Genomic DNA, 17,454 nt, shown 5'->3' with positions numbered 1-17,454 from the left:
GCTTTAATTACTTTAATTATTTATTTATTGATGTTAATAAAAGGTTGATTTGTTATCTCAGTCTCTTTGTGATGTTCGTATTAGATAGTTAAACATATATAATATTGTAATGGTCTTTATGGTGTTGCAAAGTCTCATATACTAGTTTATGAACGATACAATAATATTATACTCTGCTCGTAAAAGACTGTAAAATAATGTTTATGATTGTGTGCATTGGGTACGGTTTTTGTTTTTATATACAATTCATTCATACCCCATTGATGATGGCCTATGAGGGTGGAGGCGGCGAGGACGTGATCCACGCAATTCGTAAACCTGGTACGACGCTAGCCAAAATATCCATTCTCCCAAGCATGACACTTCTTGGCCTATAACGCTAATTATTGAGTTATGTTGACATTAATCCAGTGTAATAATTTTTAAAAACAAGACATGCAGTGTTATAGTGTTTTAGAATTAGGATACTGAAAGAAGAATGAAAATAAAAATAACAAGATTAATAGTCCCCTTTACAAGTAACAAATACAAAAGTTCGATTATACATTGTCTTTATTTAGAAATTACATGAATAGAAGTTAGACGATAGCACGACGGCAAGAAATTTAGAATTTTGAATCTAATATAATAACTCCAAAAACTCCACCACACACATGGAACATTACGAACCCCAACTCAGACATAGAACATCCCCCCCCACACACACACATGGAACAGTATGATAAATTACCGTAGTTTGTCCCAAACATTTTGTTATAACAATAACATATTTGAAATTCTTTTCCGTAACCTCCCTCATAGGGCATTAGAATAAATTTGTGCTCTTTCCTTTCCTATAGCAATACCGTATTGCAACTACATTTCACAAAACCGATACTTGCCAGTAAATGTTAATCCAATTCTCTCGGATATTTGTTGCATTATATATGCAGTGACCGCAGTGGCACTACAGTATAACATATAGAAGCCTATAGCGGCCAATTTAAAATCTACAGATTCCTCGCTGGGTTAAAATCCAGGGAGCGAGAGGTCGAGGATGAGAGTGTGAGAACGCGTAGAAATGGGGCTAGAATTTCCCGGATATCGCCTCGAGATATTTTTACTTCTCGCTCCATTGTCCCTCGACTCCTCGCTTTGAAAACTGTCGCCTCCCCCGCCCCACCTTCACCGCTTGCCTTTAATTTGGTGGTTAATTTACCGAGGTCCCCTTATTCCCATCTATCTATAACGGACCGCCTGTCTAACCGCGTCGGTTTCCCTGAGTAGTTTGGGTTCTAAAAGCCCCGACGGACAAGACAGTAACCACAATTCTGAATCCCATTGCACTCATCACCAATAGGGACGCACAAGACTTTAAATTAATTTTACTGGTAATCTATGGAACATGAAATAATGGAAGTGCAATAATCCACCCCTGCGGTACAGCTGGTCACAAGGTTCTCGGATTAGTTGGAACATTATTATAATTATTTAGTAAATTTATTACCTTCACTTTATAATACAATAGTAACAAGCATAAGTTCATAACATATATTTTATATATAATACCCAGAAAGATGACTTATAACATATATTTTATCTATAGAATATCCTGATAGATGATTCATAACATACATTTTACCTATTTATAAACCTGTAACGGTAAATCTCTTTGATCTTTGGGGTCTATTCTATGCTCGGAATAACTTGAGGTCTGAAAGTCGGAGGCGGCTTTGGATATATACAGGGGAATTTGGGGTTATTCTTCTGAAAGTCTTTCTTTGAACCTGTAACAGGTTATTCTTCCAGGGTAGGTTTTTTTTTCTATAAGAAAACATGAGCTAGGTTTTTTCTTATGGGAATTCTGTGATATTCTCATTGTGCGTACATGTAAACATAGACGGTTTATATGCAAGATAAAGCCCTCTACTTCGGTTTCCCCACCATAACCTCAGTCTCGTGCTTTATCTTACTCATAATACTCTGATGGTCGATTCGTATAACATAATACCCGATAGATGACATATAGTTATCTATAGAATACCCTAATAGATAAACCTTAACAAAATCAGTTGGACATAAAAATTCAGATTAAAAAGGTATAAGGATCAAGTATTCAGTCAATTCTATGTTACACCGAATTTAACTGAAAAATTTAATTAGGTTACGTTATCACATATTGTACTAATTATAAACATCTATTTTATAAACTAGTAATATCATCATCCATCTCTTGCATAAATTATTAGTATCATCATTCATTTTTATAAAGATATGTTTTAAAACATCTATATTGCACTAATTATAAACATCTCCATTATAAAATACATGTAGTAATATTATCACCCATTTCATTAAAGTTGTATTTCAGTACATCTGTGTATCACATATTGCACTAAATATTATAAACATTTCTTTCACAAACTAGTAATATCACCATCCATTTCTATAACAAACTAGTATCATCTACCATTTCTATAACAAACTCGTAGCCTCATTACCCATGTCTTTCACAAACTAATGTATCATCATCCATTATTTCATAAACTACATGTAGTAGTATTGTCCATTTCTGTAGTAATATCATCCTTATTCTGGTGTACTTTAGAACATCTGTGTATCACATATTGCACTAATTATAAACATTTATTTCGCTGATTGCGTTAATCTCTTTAAAAAAGGTATCATCATTCATTTGGATGTTACAGAAGATATGAACTGCCCAGAAAATACTATCTGTTTTTATTTGTTTGTGAACTGCCGCCACAAGTGAATGGAAACCATTTAGGTCAAACCGCGACTCATTCTTGTGTTGAATATGATTTTTTTTCCGTTGTGCTAAATAGCTCTGGCGCGATGATCTCGCGAAATTAATCACAGATTTGAAATATATGGAGACTTAAAGTTCTATGATTCAATATGATCTATTAAGTGATAAATTCGTCAATTTCTTAAAATGATACCATGCCCAAAATGTAGGAAGGCAGCATTAGGCCCCTAGCCCCAAGTGCCAGAAACCATAGTTCTAATAAGCACTGAAAGGCTTCCCAAATCCTGTAAAAAAATAAAACATTTTTTTTTTCTAGTCATGTAAAAATAATAGACAAAAGGAGTGATTATAACGTATTTGATTGTAACGTCATTGCATGAATAATTGTTTGACGTCATAATCATAGATCTGTTTTATTTCTAACAAATCGGACGTTTTTAAGGAATTATCTATACCTGTAAGACTATTTGAGGCTTAAATTTTAACATTTGTGAGCTGAAAACTAATTACGGAGATCAGGTAAGTTCTAATACCACTAGTTATAATGTTCGAACATAATTCGCATATCCGGTAAACTATTAGTTCAAATTTAAAAAGTGATTTTACTTTTCATTTATTTGTTAAAAGTTGTAGTTTGGGTTTTAGGCTATTCCTTTCGTGTTCTGTTTTTTGTATTACTATTTACATTTGATATCATATCAAATTGTAAAACTCTAGATCTATACAACAGAGGGGAGAGAGAGAGAGAAATGGGGTTTAACGTCCACTCGACACAAACTAAGTCATTTCGGGACTAACATATGGTTTAATTTTATTTACATAATTCGCTTGCGCGTAGGGGTCTTTAGCAGTGGGAGGAAACTGGAGGACCCGGAGAAAACCCACGAGGTTGGACAGGCAACCCTACTCCTTGCCACGTACAAACCGGGGATTCGAAACCACGCTAGTCGACTCAATGACAGACTTTATGATACAGCGCGCGCACGCTAACCATTCAGCCATCCAACCCCCCTATACAACAGAGGGCTGAATTGTGATATTTAGAGACACTGTAACGACACTATATAAACTGATATTATATAACAAACTATCTTTTAAAGTGTTTCTGGAATCTAGTGGAACGCTTTTATAGCAATTATGTGTTCTGTATTTCAGATATTCAAATAATGCCGGAATCGCCGAGTAGCCCGATAGAAATTAACACAAAAATATTTTTTGTAAAGGCAGCAAAACTTCAAAATACAGTCGACAATACCATTGTCGATAGCTTTACGGGGCTAACTCACGCCGAAAATGGGGATCATAATGAAGATATAAATATTCTGGGTGGAGCTGGAAATAAGACTAACAATAGTCAGGACGAGGCAAAGATTTATCTAAATGATGGTAACGAAGATCATGATAATTATGATAAAGAATCTGAAAACGAAGATATTGGTGATTACATTATTGTAAACGGAGTTATTATTCCTAGGTTAAATCTGAATTTTACAGATTCTGAACCAGGTACTCCTATTAAAACACCAGACTGGATATCTCTTTGGTCATCTGATTATACTGGTAGTAGTTATACACCATTTAGTACATCATCATCAGATAGACATACTGATGATTATAGATCAATTTCAAGTCATTCATCAGATATTTTACCATGTCGACCACATTACCATAGATATGGTGAGTTCATTATTATCATTGTAATATTTATTTAATCTTTGAATTGAAAGTATCATGGAATATCACTGAAATTATGTTTGGTACAACTATTTAAGAAGCTTTGCATTATTAAAAATACATATTTATTTCGTTCGTAATCTATTTTATCATTTCATTTTATAGGAGATTTACGACGCGTATCCTGGAGAGAAAGAGCTGTACAAAGCTGGAGAAGGTTTAAAAAGATATTTACATGTTGTACTAGATCTAATGAGGACTAAGATGTCGGCGAATATCGGAAGTGTCGTGAGGCCATAGCGCCAGAGCCATTCAGCTGTCACAAACAAATAAAAATAGATAATATTTTCTAGGCAGTTAATATCTTCTGTAACATGATTTTACCAGGAAATTAGTCAAATAAATCATCAAATCCCACTAGATGTACATGTTAAAAAGTATCGCCTCGTTTCCAGTTTATGATAATGGCCACCAAATGGATGACGATACTTTTGTGAAAGAGATTATTAACGCAATCTGTGAAATTAGTGCAGTATGTGATACACAGATGTTCTAAAGCACACCAGAATAAGGATGATATTACTACAGAAATGGATAATTCTACTAGTTTATGAAATAAATGGATAATGCTATACTAGTTTGTGAAAGACATCAGTGATGATACCACTAGTTTGTTGTAGAAATGAATGATGATATTACAAAAGAAATGTATGATGATATTACTAGTTTGTGAAAGAGCTAGATGATGGTATCACTAGTTTGTTATAGAAATGGATGATGATACTGCTACTAGTTTGGTATAGAAATGGATGATGATACTGCTACTAGTTTGTTATACACATGGATGATGATACTGATACTAGTTTGTTATAGAAATGTATGGTGATGATACTACTAGTTTGTTATAGAATAGAAATGGATGAAGATATTACTAGTTTGTGAAAGAAATAGATGATGATATTACTAGCTTGTAAAAGAAATAGCGGGGTTGGATGGCCGAATGGTTAGCGCGTGCGCGTTGAATCATCATAAGGTCTGTCATTGATTCCCCGGTTGTACGTGACAACCTCGTGGGTTTTCTCTGGGTCCTCTGGTTTCTTCCAACTGCTAAAGACCTTTACGCGCATGTGAATTATTGAAATAAAATTGAACCATATGTTCTATAGATAAAATATATGTTATGAGTCTACTATATAGATAAATATATGTTATGTGTCGTATATCAGGGTATTCTATAGATAAATATGAGTCATCCATCAGGGTATTAAATTGATAAATGTATGTTATGAGTCGTCCATGAGGGTATTATATAGGTAAAATGTATGTTATGAATCATCTATCATGGTATTCTATATATAAAATGTATGTTATAAGTCATCTTTCTGGGTATTATATAAAATATATGTTATGTACTTATGCTTGTTACTATTGTATTATAAAGTGAATCGGGTGCACCACAGGGCTGGATTATTGCACCTCCATTATTTGATGTTCCATAGATTACCAGTAAAAGTAATTCAAAGTCTTGTTCGTCCCTATTGATTATCAGTTGATTCAGAATTGTGGTCAATGTCTGTCGAGGATTTTAGAACCCAAGCTACCCAGGGAAACCGGCGGGGTTAGGCATGCGATCTGTTATAGATGGGGATAGAGAGACCTCGGGAGAACGCGAGCATTTGCCCCCCCCCTCCTCTAAATCTAACCTGCCCTCTGTTCGCCCCCCCTCCCACTAATAATCTAAAGAATTAAAGAAAAATATTTGTCATATGTTTCGGTAATCCCACATTCCCACTCAGTCATAGATTTGCATGTTGTAGAGTCTAAGTGATTTCTTACTGAACCCATTCTGCTGTAAACCTACTATAAACAATAACACACAAACCACTTGAGGAGAGCTTTTTACGATCCTCAAAGTTTTTGAATATGGGTTCAACGAGGCAAGAATATTCATTCATTTTGATTCACTCACTCCATTCGTTTGACACACCCCTCTCTGTTCGGATAAGCTAGTGATTTGGCGCCAGACAGTATCTGGTCATTTATCTCGACGACCAGTGTCTGAAATACTGTCAGGCTGCATTTCCGGCAGTCTTTCTCTCAAAATATCGTGGCGAACACGTTCATTCACTTTGACTCACTCACTCACTCTCTGGTCTGATAAACTAGTGATTTTGCGACAGGCGGTATCTGGTAAACTCTATTTATCTCAACAATCAGTGCCTGAAATACTTCCAGTGTGCAGTTCCGGCAGGCTATTTTTCAAATTTTATGGGGCTTCGTTGAGGTTAGCAAGTCCGTTCATTTGACACTTTCCTCTCTGGTTGGATAAATTATTGATCAGGCGACAGGCGGTATCTGGTCAACTTTATTTATCTCGACAATCGGTGCCATTTCAGGCTGTTTATGTTTTTCAAAATAAGGGCTCGCTACTTTGGCGCTCAAGATGGGACTTCGTCGAGGTTGGCAAGTCCGTTCGTTTGACACGTTTCACTCTGATCGGATAAACTAGTGGTCATCTGGTCAGATCTATTTATCTCAACGATCAGTGTATGAGCTACTGCAAGACTACATTTCCGACAGTCTGTATTTCAAAAATCTCTGGGGCTCTTGCCTTTTTTATTTGTTCCTTGTAAAGGAAGGTTTTAAATTTGCTATTTATATTTTATTTCATGTTATTTTTATTTTGGTTCTACTTTCAGTATCAAAATTCTATTTATAACACTGAAAGTCTTACTTCTATCCCGCGAAGTTTCATGCTTGGGAGAACGGATATCTTACCTAGTATCTTATCATCTGACAAGTACCAGGGTTACAAATTGTATGGATCGCGACCTCGCCGCCTCCACCGACACGCGTCTTATATCACCAATGGGGTATTAATTGTATATACAAATAAAAACCGTACCCAATGGGCACCATCGTAAACATTATTTACAGTCTTTTACGAGCAGACATCAGAGTATATTATTATTTTATCGTTCATAAGCTAGTATATGTGAGACTTTGCAACACCATAAACTCCAGTACAGAGCTGCTATCTAATACGAACATCACAAACAAGGGAACAACAAAGAGAATGGGAGAGCAAATCAGCCGTTTATTAACATCAATAAATAAATAATTATCGTAAATAAAGTTTAGTATTCTTCTCCTCCTTCCTCTTCTCCTTCACCTTCAACAGAATCAACTCCAACTTCTTCATAATCCTTCTCTAAGGCAGCTAAATCCTCTCTGGCTTCAGAGAATTCACCCTCTTCCATACCTTCACCAACATACCAGTGGACGAAAGCTCTCTTGGCGTACATCAGATCAAATTTATGGTCAAGACGTGCCCAGGCTTCAGCAATAGCAGTTGTGTTACTTAACATGCAGACAGCTCGCTGGACCTTGGCTAAATCACCTCCGGGTACAACAGTTGGTGGTTGGTAGTTGATGCCGACTTTAAAACCAGTTGGACACCAGTCAACGAATTGGATGGTTCTCTTGGTCTTGATGGTAGCGATAGCAGCGTTGACATCCTTGGGAACAACATCACCTCTGTACAACATACAGCATGACATGTACTTGCCGTGACGAGGATCACATTTTACCATCTGGTTGGCGGGTTCAAAACACGCATTGGTGATTTCAGCAACAGTCAGTTGTTCATGGTAGGCTTTTTCAGCAGAGATGACTGGGGCATAGGTAGCTAGAGGGAAATGGATACGTGGATAGGGTACCAAGTTGGTCTGGAACTCGGTCAAGTCGACGTTGAGGGCACCATCAAATCTTAGAGAAGCTGTGATTGAGCTGACAATTTGACCAATTAATCTGTTTAAGTTGGTGTAGGTTGGTCTTTCAATATCCAGGTTACGACGACAGATATCATAAATTGCTTCATTATCCACCATGAACGCACAGTCAGAATGTTCTAAGGTGGTATGAGTAGTCAAGATAGAGTTGTAGGGTTCAACCACAGCAGTGGAGATCTGGGGAGCTGGGTAGATGGCGAATTCAAGCTTAGATTTCTTGCCATAATCGACGCTCAATCTTTCCATGAGCAAGGAAGAGAAACCAGAGCCGGTTCCTCCGCCAAAGCTGTGGAAGATAAGGAATCCTTGTAGACCGGTACACTGATCAGCCAACTTCCTGATTCTGTCGAGAACCAAATCAATGATTTCTTTACCCACTGTGTAATGTCCTCTAGCGTAGTTATTAGCGGCATCTTCTTTACCAGTGATGAGTTGTTCAGGGTGGAAGAGTTGTCGGTATGTACCAGTTCTTACTTCATCTACAACTGTTGGTTCCAAGTCAACAAACACAGCTCTTGGTACATGTTTACCAGCACCGGTCTCGCTGAAGAAAGTGTTGAAGGAATCGTCTCCACCTCCAATAGTTTTATCTGATGGCATCTGGCCATCTGGCTGGATACCATGTTCCAAACAGTACAACTCCCAACAGGCATTTCCCATCTGGACACCAGCCTGGCCAATATGGACGGAGATACATTCACGCTGAAAGAAGAGAAACGAATCATTAAGTACAGGTAAGTAGTGTATTCAGTGTAAAAGAGATTAACTGTATTATATATTCAATTATAATCAATAATTCTTTATGAAATTTATATTAAATGAAATTTGTAAAATATACATTAACACGAATAATCGGTCTATTTCGACTTCATCTACAAAACGCCCTTAATTTTGTTATCTGAAAAGTATTATTTACTTACCATTTTGAAGTGTAGTAGTAGGTGTTTAGTATATAAACTGAAGTTAGATCTGGTTTAACTAAATGTAGATGTTCTTACAAGGAGAACAGTCAGTAAATGATGATTAGAATAGTTAACATGATGAATTATATAGGTATATATTTGTTGTTAACTACAACGTTATAAACTGGATATAAAACCCTGGGTTACTTAGTTACATATATACAAAAACCTTGGTTGTAATAGAGATTAACGGATTAACAATATGGGATTAATAGAAAGGAATACTGTTAATTTAAACAGTTTGTCTGATTATTTAGCATACAGTTAAACCAATTAGCTTAATAGTATTAATTACGTTTCTATAAAAGTTGTAGATTCACGATAAAATTAACAATATAACAGAAGTTTGTATATCTACATATATTAGTTATTTTTATGGTACAGACAAAAAGTTAAATTTCCACATTTCCATTTGTAGCCGTTGTAAATAATACAAAAAATATATCAGTATACTGTTAAACAATGTGTTTTAAACATTAATTGTGCTATAATATTAATAATTTAGGAAATTGTCATGTTTAGCCATTACAAGTGTTTTGAAAAAACAAATACAACAGAAATCGGTTTCAATCACCTATATACCTGTCCGTGCATTTCATAAAACAACAAAGTTTTAATGTCAATTGATTTTCATCAAGAGAGCACATAATGACAGTATACAGTTAATGAATTATCGATAATTAGATTAGTTATGATTATTTATCATTCTTAAAAATTATATTATAGTTCCTTAACAAATTCCCATATTGGTATTTTTCAGCATAAATATTTTATTGGATTAGTTTGAAGATATACCGTTTAGGAATTTCAAATATGGGGACGAAACGGTATTTCTATTTCTGATGCCTTAATTAGATTCAACTTAATAGTAGTCCCCGACTAGATACCAGGTTGCATTAGCAGTACGGAAATTCATACATAGCGTTATTCTTCTAGAAAATAAAACAAAGTACTGGACTCGATGGACACATGTTCAATATTAAACAAATTACTTGACTGAATTGAACAATTATGTGGAACTGTAACAATTCTAAATTTGTTAGATGTTCATGCTAAACACGTAAAGAGAACTTTGTTTTTATTTCATAATAGAAATAACATCAAATGAAATAAAATATGACTATTACAATCTCCATTTAGGAAGAACAAATAAGAAGTTAGATTATACATTGTCTTAATTTTGAAATTACATGAATAGAACTTATTTCGACGATAGCACGATATTATCACATTTGTATAATGTGTTGTGAACGACAAATCTTTAATAATAAAAATAATATATGAAATTCAAGTTGCGAGGTGAAAGAGTTACCCCTGTCTATACCCGGATCATAGTTTACGTAGCCTACCTTTACAAACATTGATTAACCTTCGTATTGAGATTATTGATGAGAATGTATTTAATATATTTTAGAATGGCTAAGAAGGGTTTCAGTCTAGTGAAACAACCTGCTGCTGGAGAATGTAGTTGTCTACGTGCCTGTACATTTATCTACAAACCAGTCTGTGCGAATGATGGCAAGACATATAACCCAGAATGCCTCATGGGGTCCGAATCTAGCAGTTAAAATCTTCAACTAGTAAATGCTAATAGTAATAAATCTGTTTAAGATTATATAGACCCCAGGAGGAGTATTATTTTATTGTATTTTATATTTCAGACAAGGTAAATTCTTTGAAGTTGTATATGAAGGAGAATGTAAATAAACCAGAATTATTTATGATCTAATTACAGGAATTGTAATTTAAAATCATTAACAATCATACTCAATCAATATCTTTTAAAAATTAACTTGTCATTTTTCAGTTAAAGCTTTGTTCGTTGGATTAGAAATGAGAGACGTCTGTATTTTACAGGTCAGATTTAGGAGGTCTCCCTATCCCCATCTATAACGGATCGCCTGCCTAACCTCGCCGGTTTGCCAGGGTAGCTTGGGTTCTAAAATCCCCGACCGACAGTGACCACAATTGTGAATCAACTGATAATCAATACTGGTAATCTATGGAACATCAAATAATTGAGGTGCAATAATCCAGCCCTGTGGTGCAGCCGGTCACAAGATTCTCGGATTGGTTGAAACAATATTATAATTATTTAGTAAATTTATTACCTTTATAATACAATAATTACAAGCATAAGTCCATAACATATATTTTATATATAATACCCAGAAAGATGACTTATAACATATATTTTATATATAGAATACCCTGACAGATGATTCATAACATACATTTTACCTATATAATACCCTGATGGACGACTCGTAATATAATACCCGATAGATGACATATAGTTATCTATAGAATACCCTGATATACGACACATAACATATATTTATCAATTTAAAACCCTGATAGATGACTCATATTTTATCTTTAGAATACCTGATATACGACACATAACATATATATATTTATCTGTATAATAGACATATAACATATATTTTATCTATAGAACATATGGTTCAATTTTATTTCAATAATTCACTTGCGCGTAGTGGTCTTTAGCAGTGGGAAGAAACCGGAGGACCCGGAGAAAACCCACGAGGTTGACAGACCTTATGATTCAACGCACACGTGCTAAACATTCGGCCATCCAACCCTGCTATTTCTTTCACAAGCTAGTAATATCATCATCTATTTCTTTCACAAACTAGTAATATCTTCATCCATTTCCATACCAAACTAGTAGTATCATCACCATACATTTTTTTAACAAACTAGTAGTATTATCACCATACATTTCTATAACAAACTAGTATCAGTATCATCATCCATTTCTATAACAAACTAGTAGCAGTATCTATCATCATCCGTTTCTATAACAAACTAGTAGTAATATCAAAATACATTTCTATAACAAACTAGTAGCAGTATCTATCATCATCCGTTTCTATAACAAACTAGTAGTAATATCAAAATACATTTCTATAACAAACTAGTATCAGTGTCATCATCCATTTCTATAACAAACTAGTGATACCATCATCCAGCTCTTTCACACACTAGTAATATCATTTGTAATATCATCTTCCATTCCTACAACAAACTAGTGGTATCACCACTCGATGTCTTTCACAAACTAGTGTATCATTCATTTATTTCATAAACTAGTAGTATTATACATTTCTGTAGTAATATCATCCTTATTCTGGTGTACTTTAGAACATCTGTGTCACATACTGCACTAATTATAAACATTTATTTCGCTGACTGCGTTAATCTCTTTCAAAAAAGTATCGTCATCCATTTGGTGTGCATTATCATAATGAGATTTGATGAGTTATTTGACTAATTTACTTGTAAAATCATCAACTGCGTAGAAAATATTATCTGTTTTTATTTGTTGTGCTGAATGGCTCTGGGGCTATGGCCTCACGACACTTCCGATATTCGCCGACATCTTAGTCCTCATTAGATCTAGTACAACATGTAAATATCTTTTTAAACCTTCTCCAGCTTTGTACAGCTCTTTCTCTCCAGGATACGCGTCGTAAATCTCCTATAAAATGAAATGATAAAATAGATTACGAACGAAATAAATATGTATTTTTAAATAACGCAAAGCTTCTTAAAAATACATTATGTAAGATTTAGATAAAGGGCTAGCCATTCTTGCTATAATAGTTCGAAAACAGATAATGTAAAATGAATAATTTGAAATTTTCATTCAAATTACTCTATTGCGAGCGAAGCTATTAGCCTTTGACAAAGGTTGGGTGCCCGACCATAAATAAATATCTCCAAATAGCTCGACAAGTAAACCACAATATTTATATATATACCCATCCTTAAATCTGTTTGGCACATTTATAGTCGCTAAATAAACGGTCATGTTGTACTTAATAAGCTATGACCATTTAACAATCCATAAATAATACACTAAAAGATGGTTCCGAATGTCGTCCATAACATCCAGGCACTTTTGAGCATAAAATAGGTTGCGTGCCCTTGTTTTGAAATTAGTCTCGCTTAACCAGTCTACTGACCATTCTCCGTCTGATTGACAGGCCGGGATAAGTGATCTTTTACGTGCACGCCAATGTGTACACGGGACCTCGATTTTTTGTCCCATCCGAACGACTAGACAGGACCCCCCGTCCTGCATCACTGACAAGGGGAAACCACGCCGGAAAATCTGGATGAACTTTTTTTCGGCCAATGCAGGGATCGAACACCCGACCTCCAGGCTAGCGAGCCAGCGTCTTACCCATTTAGCCATCGTGACCCCTTAGCTTAAATCAAAATATGGCTGAACTCTTCTAATCTATTTAATATCGGAGAAATCCGATGCCATTGAGAGTTGATTATGGCCTGGATAAATTAATTAATGTCTAATTAATAATTTAGAAAAACATTTCAGGCCTAAAGAAAAACCTGCAATAGGCAGATTTAGCTCTTGCATAACGTATGTTTAAATAGTTGTACCAAACATAATTTCAGTGATATTACATGATACTTTCAATTCAAACATTAAATAAATATTACAATGATAACAATAAACTCACCATATCTATGGTAATGTGGTCGACATGGTAAAATATCTGATGAATGACTTGAAATTGATCTATAATCATCAGTATGTCTATCTGATGATGATGTACTAAATGGTGTATAACTACTACCAGTATAATCAGATGTACTAGATGACCAAAGAGATATCCAGTCTGGTGTTTTAATAGGAGTACCTGGTTCAGAATCTGTAAAATTCAGATTTAACCTAGGAATAATGACTCCGTTTACAATAATGTAATCACCAATCTCTTCGTTTTCAGATTCTTTATCATAATTATCATGATCCTCGTTACCATCATTTGGGTAAATCTTAGCCTCGTCCTGACTATTGTTAGTCTTATTTCCACTTGTAGCTCCACCCAGAATATTAATATCTTCATCATGATCCCCATTTTCAGCGTGAGTTAGCCCCGTAAAGCTATCGACAATGGTATTGTCGACTGTATTTTGAAGTTTTGCTGCCTTTACAAAAAATATTTTTGTGTTGATTTCTATCGGGCTACCCGGCGATTCCGGCATTATTGGAATATCTGAAATACAGAACACATAATTGTTATGAAAGCTTTCCACTAGAATCTAAAAACACCTTAAAAGATAGTTTGTTATATAATATCAGTTTATATAGTATCGTTACGGTGTCTCTAAATATCACAATTCAGCCCTCTGTTGTATAGATCTAGAGTTTTACAATTTGATATGATTTCAAATGTAAATAGTAATACAGAAAACAGAACACGAAAGGAATAGCCTAAAACCCAAACTACAAAAGTACAACTTTTAACAAATAAATGAAAAGTAAAATCACTTTTTAAATATGTACTTATAGTTTACCGGTTATGAGAATTATGTTCGAACAATATAACTAGTGATATTAGAACTTACCTGATCTCCGTAATTAGTTTTCAGCTCACAAATGTTAAAATTTAAGCCTCAAATAGTCTTACAGGTATAGATAATTCCTTGAAAACGTCCGATTTGTTAGAAATAAAACAGATCTATGATTATGACGTCAAACAATTATTCATGCAATGACGTTACAATACAAATACGTTATAATCACTCCTTTTGTCTATTATTTTTACATGACTAGAAAAAAAACTGTTTTATTTTTTTACATGGTATCATTTTACGAAATTTACGAATTTGTCACTTAATAGATCACATCGAATCATTGAACTTTAAGCTTCCATATATTTCAAATCTGTGATTAATTCCGCGAGACCATCGCGCCAGAGCAATTTAGCACAACGGAAAAAAAATCATATTCAACACAAGAATGAGTCGCGGTTTGACCTAAATGGTTTCCATTCACTTGTGCCGGCAGTTCACAAACAAATAAAAACAAATAATATTTTCTGGGCAGTTCAAATGGATGATGATACTTTTTTGAAAGAGATTAACGCAATCAGCGAAATAAATGTTTATAATTAGTGCAGTATGTGATACACAGATGTTCTAAAGTACACCAGAATAAGGATGATATTACTACAGAAATGGACAATACTACTAGTTTATGAAATAATGGATGATGATATACTAGTTTGTGAAAGACATGGGTGATGATGCTACTAGTTTGTTATAGAAATGGAAGATGATACTAGTTTGTTATAGAAATGGATGGTGACATTACTAGTTTGTGAAAGAAATGTTTATAATATTTAGTGCAATATGTGATACACAGATGTACTGAAATACAACTTTAATGAAATGGATGATAATATTACTACATGTATTTTATAATGGAGATGTTTATAATTAGTGCAATATAGATGTTTTAAAACATATCTTTAGAAGAATAACCTCAAATTCCCCTGTATATATCCAAAGTCGCCTCCGACTTTCAGACCTCAACTTATTCCGAGCATAGAATATACCCCAAAGATCAAAGAGATTTACCGTTACAGGTTTATAAATAGGTAAAATGTATGTTATGAATCATCTATCAGGATAGTCTATAGATAAAATATATGTTATAAGTCATCTTTCTGGGTATTATATATAAAATATATGTTATGAACTTATGCTTGTAAGTATGTGTCGGGTAAAGCATGAGACTGAGGTTATGCTGGCGAAAGAAAGACTGAAGAAAATATCCGAGAAAAAGAAAAACCGAGGCCGGCAGGTCGACGTTTTTCTGTCGAGGGTTTTTTCTGAAGATTTTCTTCCCCAGCACAACCGAAGTCGAGGACTTTATCTTGCTTATAAACCGTCTAGGTTTACATGTACGCAAAATGATAATATCCCAGAATTCCCATAAGAAAAACCTTAGATCATGTTTTCTTATGGAGAAAAAAAAACCCTACCGTGGAAGAATAACCCGTTACAGGTTTAAAGAAAAACTTTCAGAAGAATAACCCCAAACTCCCCTGTATATATTCAAAGTCGCCCTCGACTTTCAGACCTCAAGTTATTCCGGGCATAGTATTATACCCTAAAGATCAAAGAGATTTGACGTTACAGGTTTATAATGTATTATAAAGTGAAGGTAATAAATTTACTAAATAATTATAATAATGTTCCAACCAATCCAAGAACCTTGTGACCAGCGCAGGGCTGGATTATTCCACTTCCATTATTTCATGTTCCATAGATTACCAGTAAAATTAATTTAAAGTCTTGTGCGTCCCTATTGGTGATGAGTTGGATTTAGAATTTTGGTTACTGTCTTATCCGTCGGGGCTTTTAGACCCCAAACTACCCAGGGAAACCGACGCGGTTAGACAGGCGATCCGTTATAGATAGATGGGAATAGGGGGACCTCGGTAAATTAACCACCAAATTAAAGGCAAGCGGGGAAGGGGGCGGGGGAGGCGACGGTTTTCAAAGCGAGAAGTCGAAGGACAATGGAGCGAGAAGTCGAGGTAAAAATAATCCCGTGTTCTCGACGCGATATACACGCATTCTAGCCCAATTTCTACACGTTCTCACACTCTCATCCTCGACCTCTCGCTCCCTGGATTTTAACCCAGCGAGGAGTCTGTAGATTATAAATTGGCCGCTATTTATACGTTATACTGTAGTGCCACTGCAGTCATTGCATATATAATGCAACAAATATCCGAGAGAATTGGATTAACATTTACTGGCAAGTATCGGTTTTGTGAAATGTAGTTGCAATACGGTATTGCCATAGGAAAGGAAAGAGCAGAAAATTATTCTAATGCCCTATGAGGAAGGTTACGGAAAAGAATTTCAAATAATGTTATTGTTTTAACAAAATGTTGGGGACAAACTACGGAAATTTATCATAATGTTCCATGTGTGTGTGTGTCTGTGGGTGTGTGTGTGTGGGTGTGTGTGTGTGTGTGTGTGTGTGTGTGTGTGTGTGGGGGGGTAATGTTCTATATCTGGGTTGGGGTTCTTAATGTTCCATGTGTGGGGTGGAGTTTATGAAGTTATTATATTAGATTCAAAATTCTAAATTTGCTAGCGCCCTACCAGTGTTACGAATTCCGTGGATCATGTCCTCGCCGCCTCAACGCTCATACACCATCATCAATATGGTATAAATGAATTGTATATAGAAATAAAAAAACGTACCCAATGCACACAATCATAAACATTATTTTACAGTCTTTTACGAGCAGAGTATAATATTATTGTATCGTTCATAAACTAGTATATGAGACTTTGCAACACCATAAAGACCATTACAATATTATATATGTTTAACTATCTAATACGAACATCACAAAGAGACTGAGATAACAAATCAACCTTTTATTAACATCAATAAATAAATAATTAAAGTAATTAAAGC

At 34.9% G+C, this 17,454-nt stretch overlaps 1 protein-coding gene across 1 annotated transcript; it reads right to left on the bottom strand.

The window, feature by feature from the left end:
• Nucleotides 1-7,560: 7,560 nt before the first annotated feature.
• LOC130010477 (tubulin alpha-2/alpha-4 chain-like) lies at nucleotides 7,561-8,922 on the bottom strand (the record flags this gene model as incomplete). The annotated part of the gene is made up of 1 exon (XM_056098753.1): nucleotides 7,561-8,922. A coding segment is annotated over one exon (1,362 nt), but the record flags the coding sequence as incomplete, so codon positions are not given.
• Between the last annotated feature and the right edge of the window lie 8,532 nt (nucleotides 8,923-17,454).

Source organism: Patella vulgata, chromosome 2, assembly GCF_932274485.2.
Source record: "Patella vulgata chromosome 2, xgPatVulg1.2, whole genome shotgun sequence".
Lineage (NCBI taxonomy): Eukaryota > Metazoa > Mollusca > Gastropoda > Patellidae > Patella > Patella vulgata.
The sequence above is the reverse complement of the archived record's forward strand: the minus strand, read 5'-3'. Positions and strand labels throughout refer to the sequence as shown.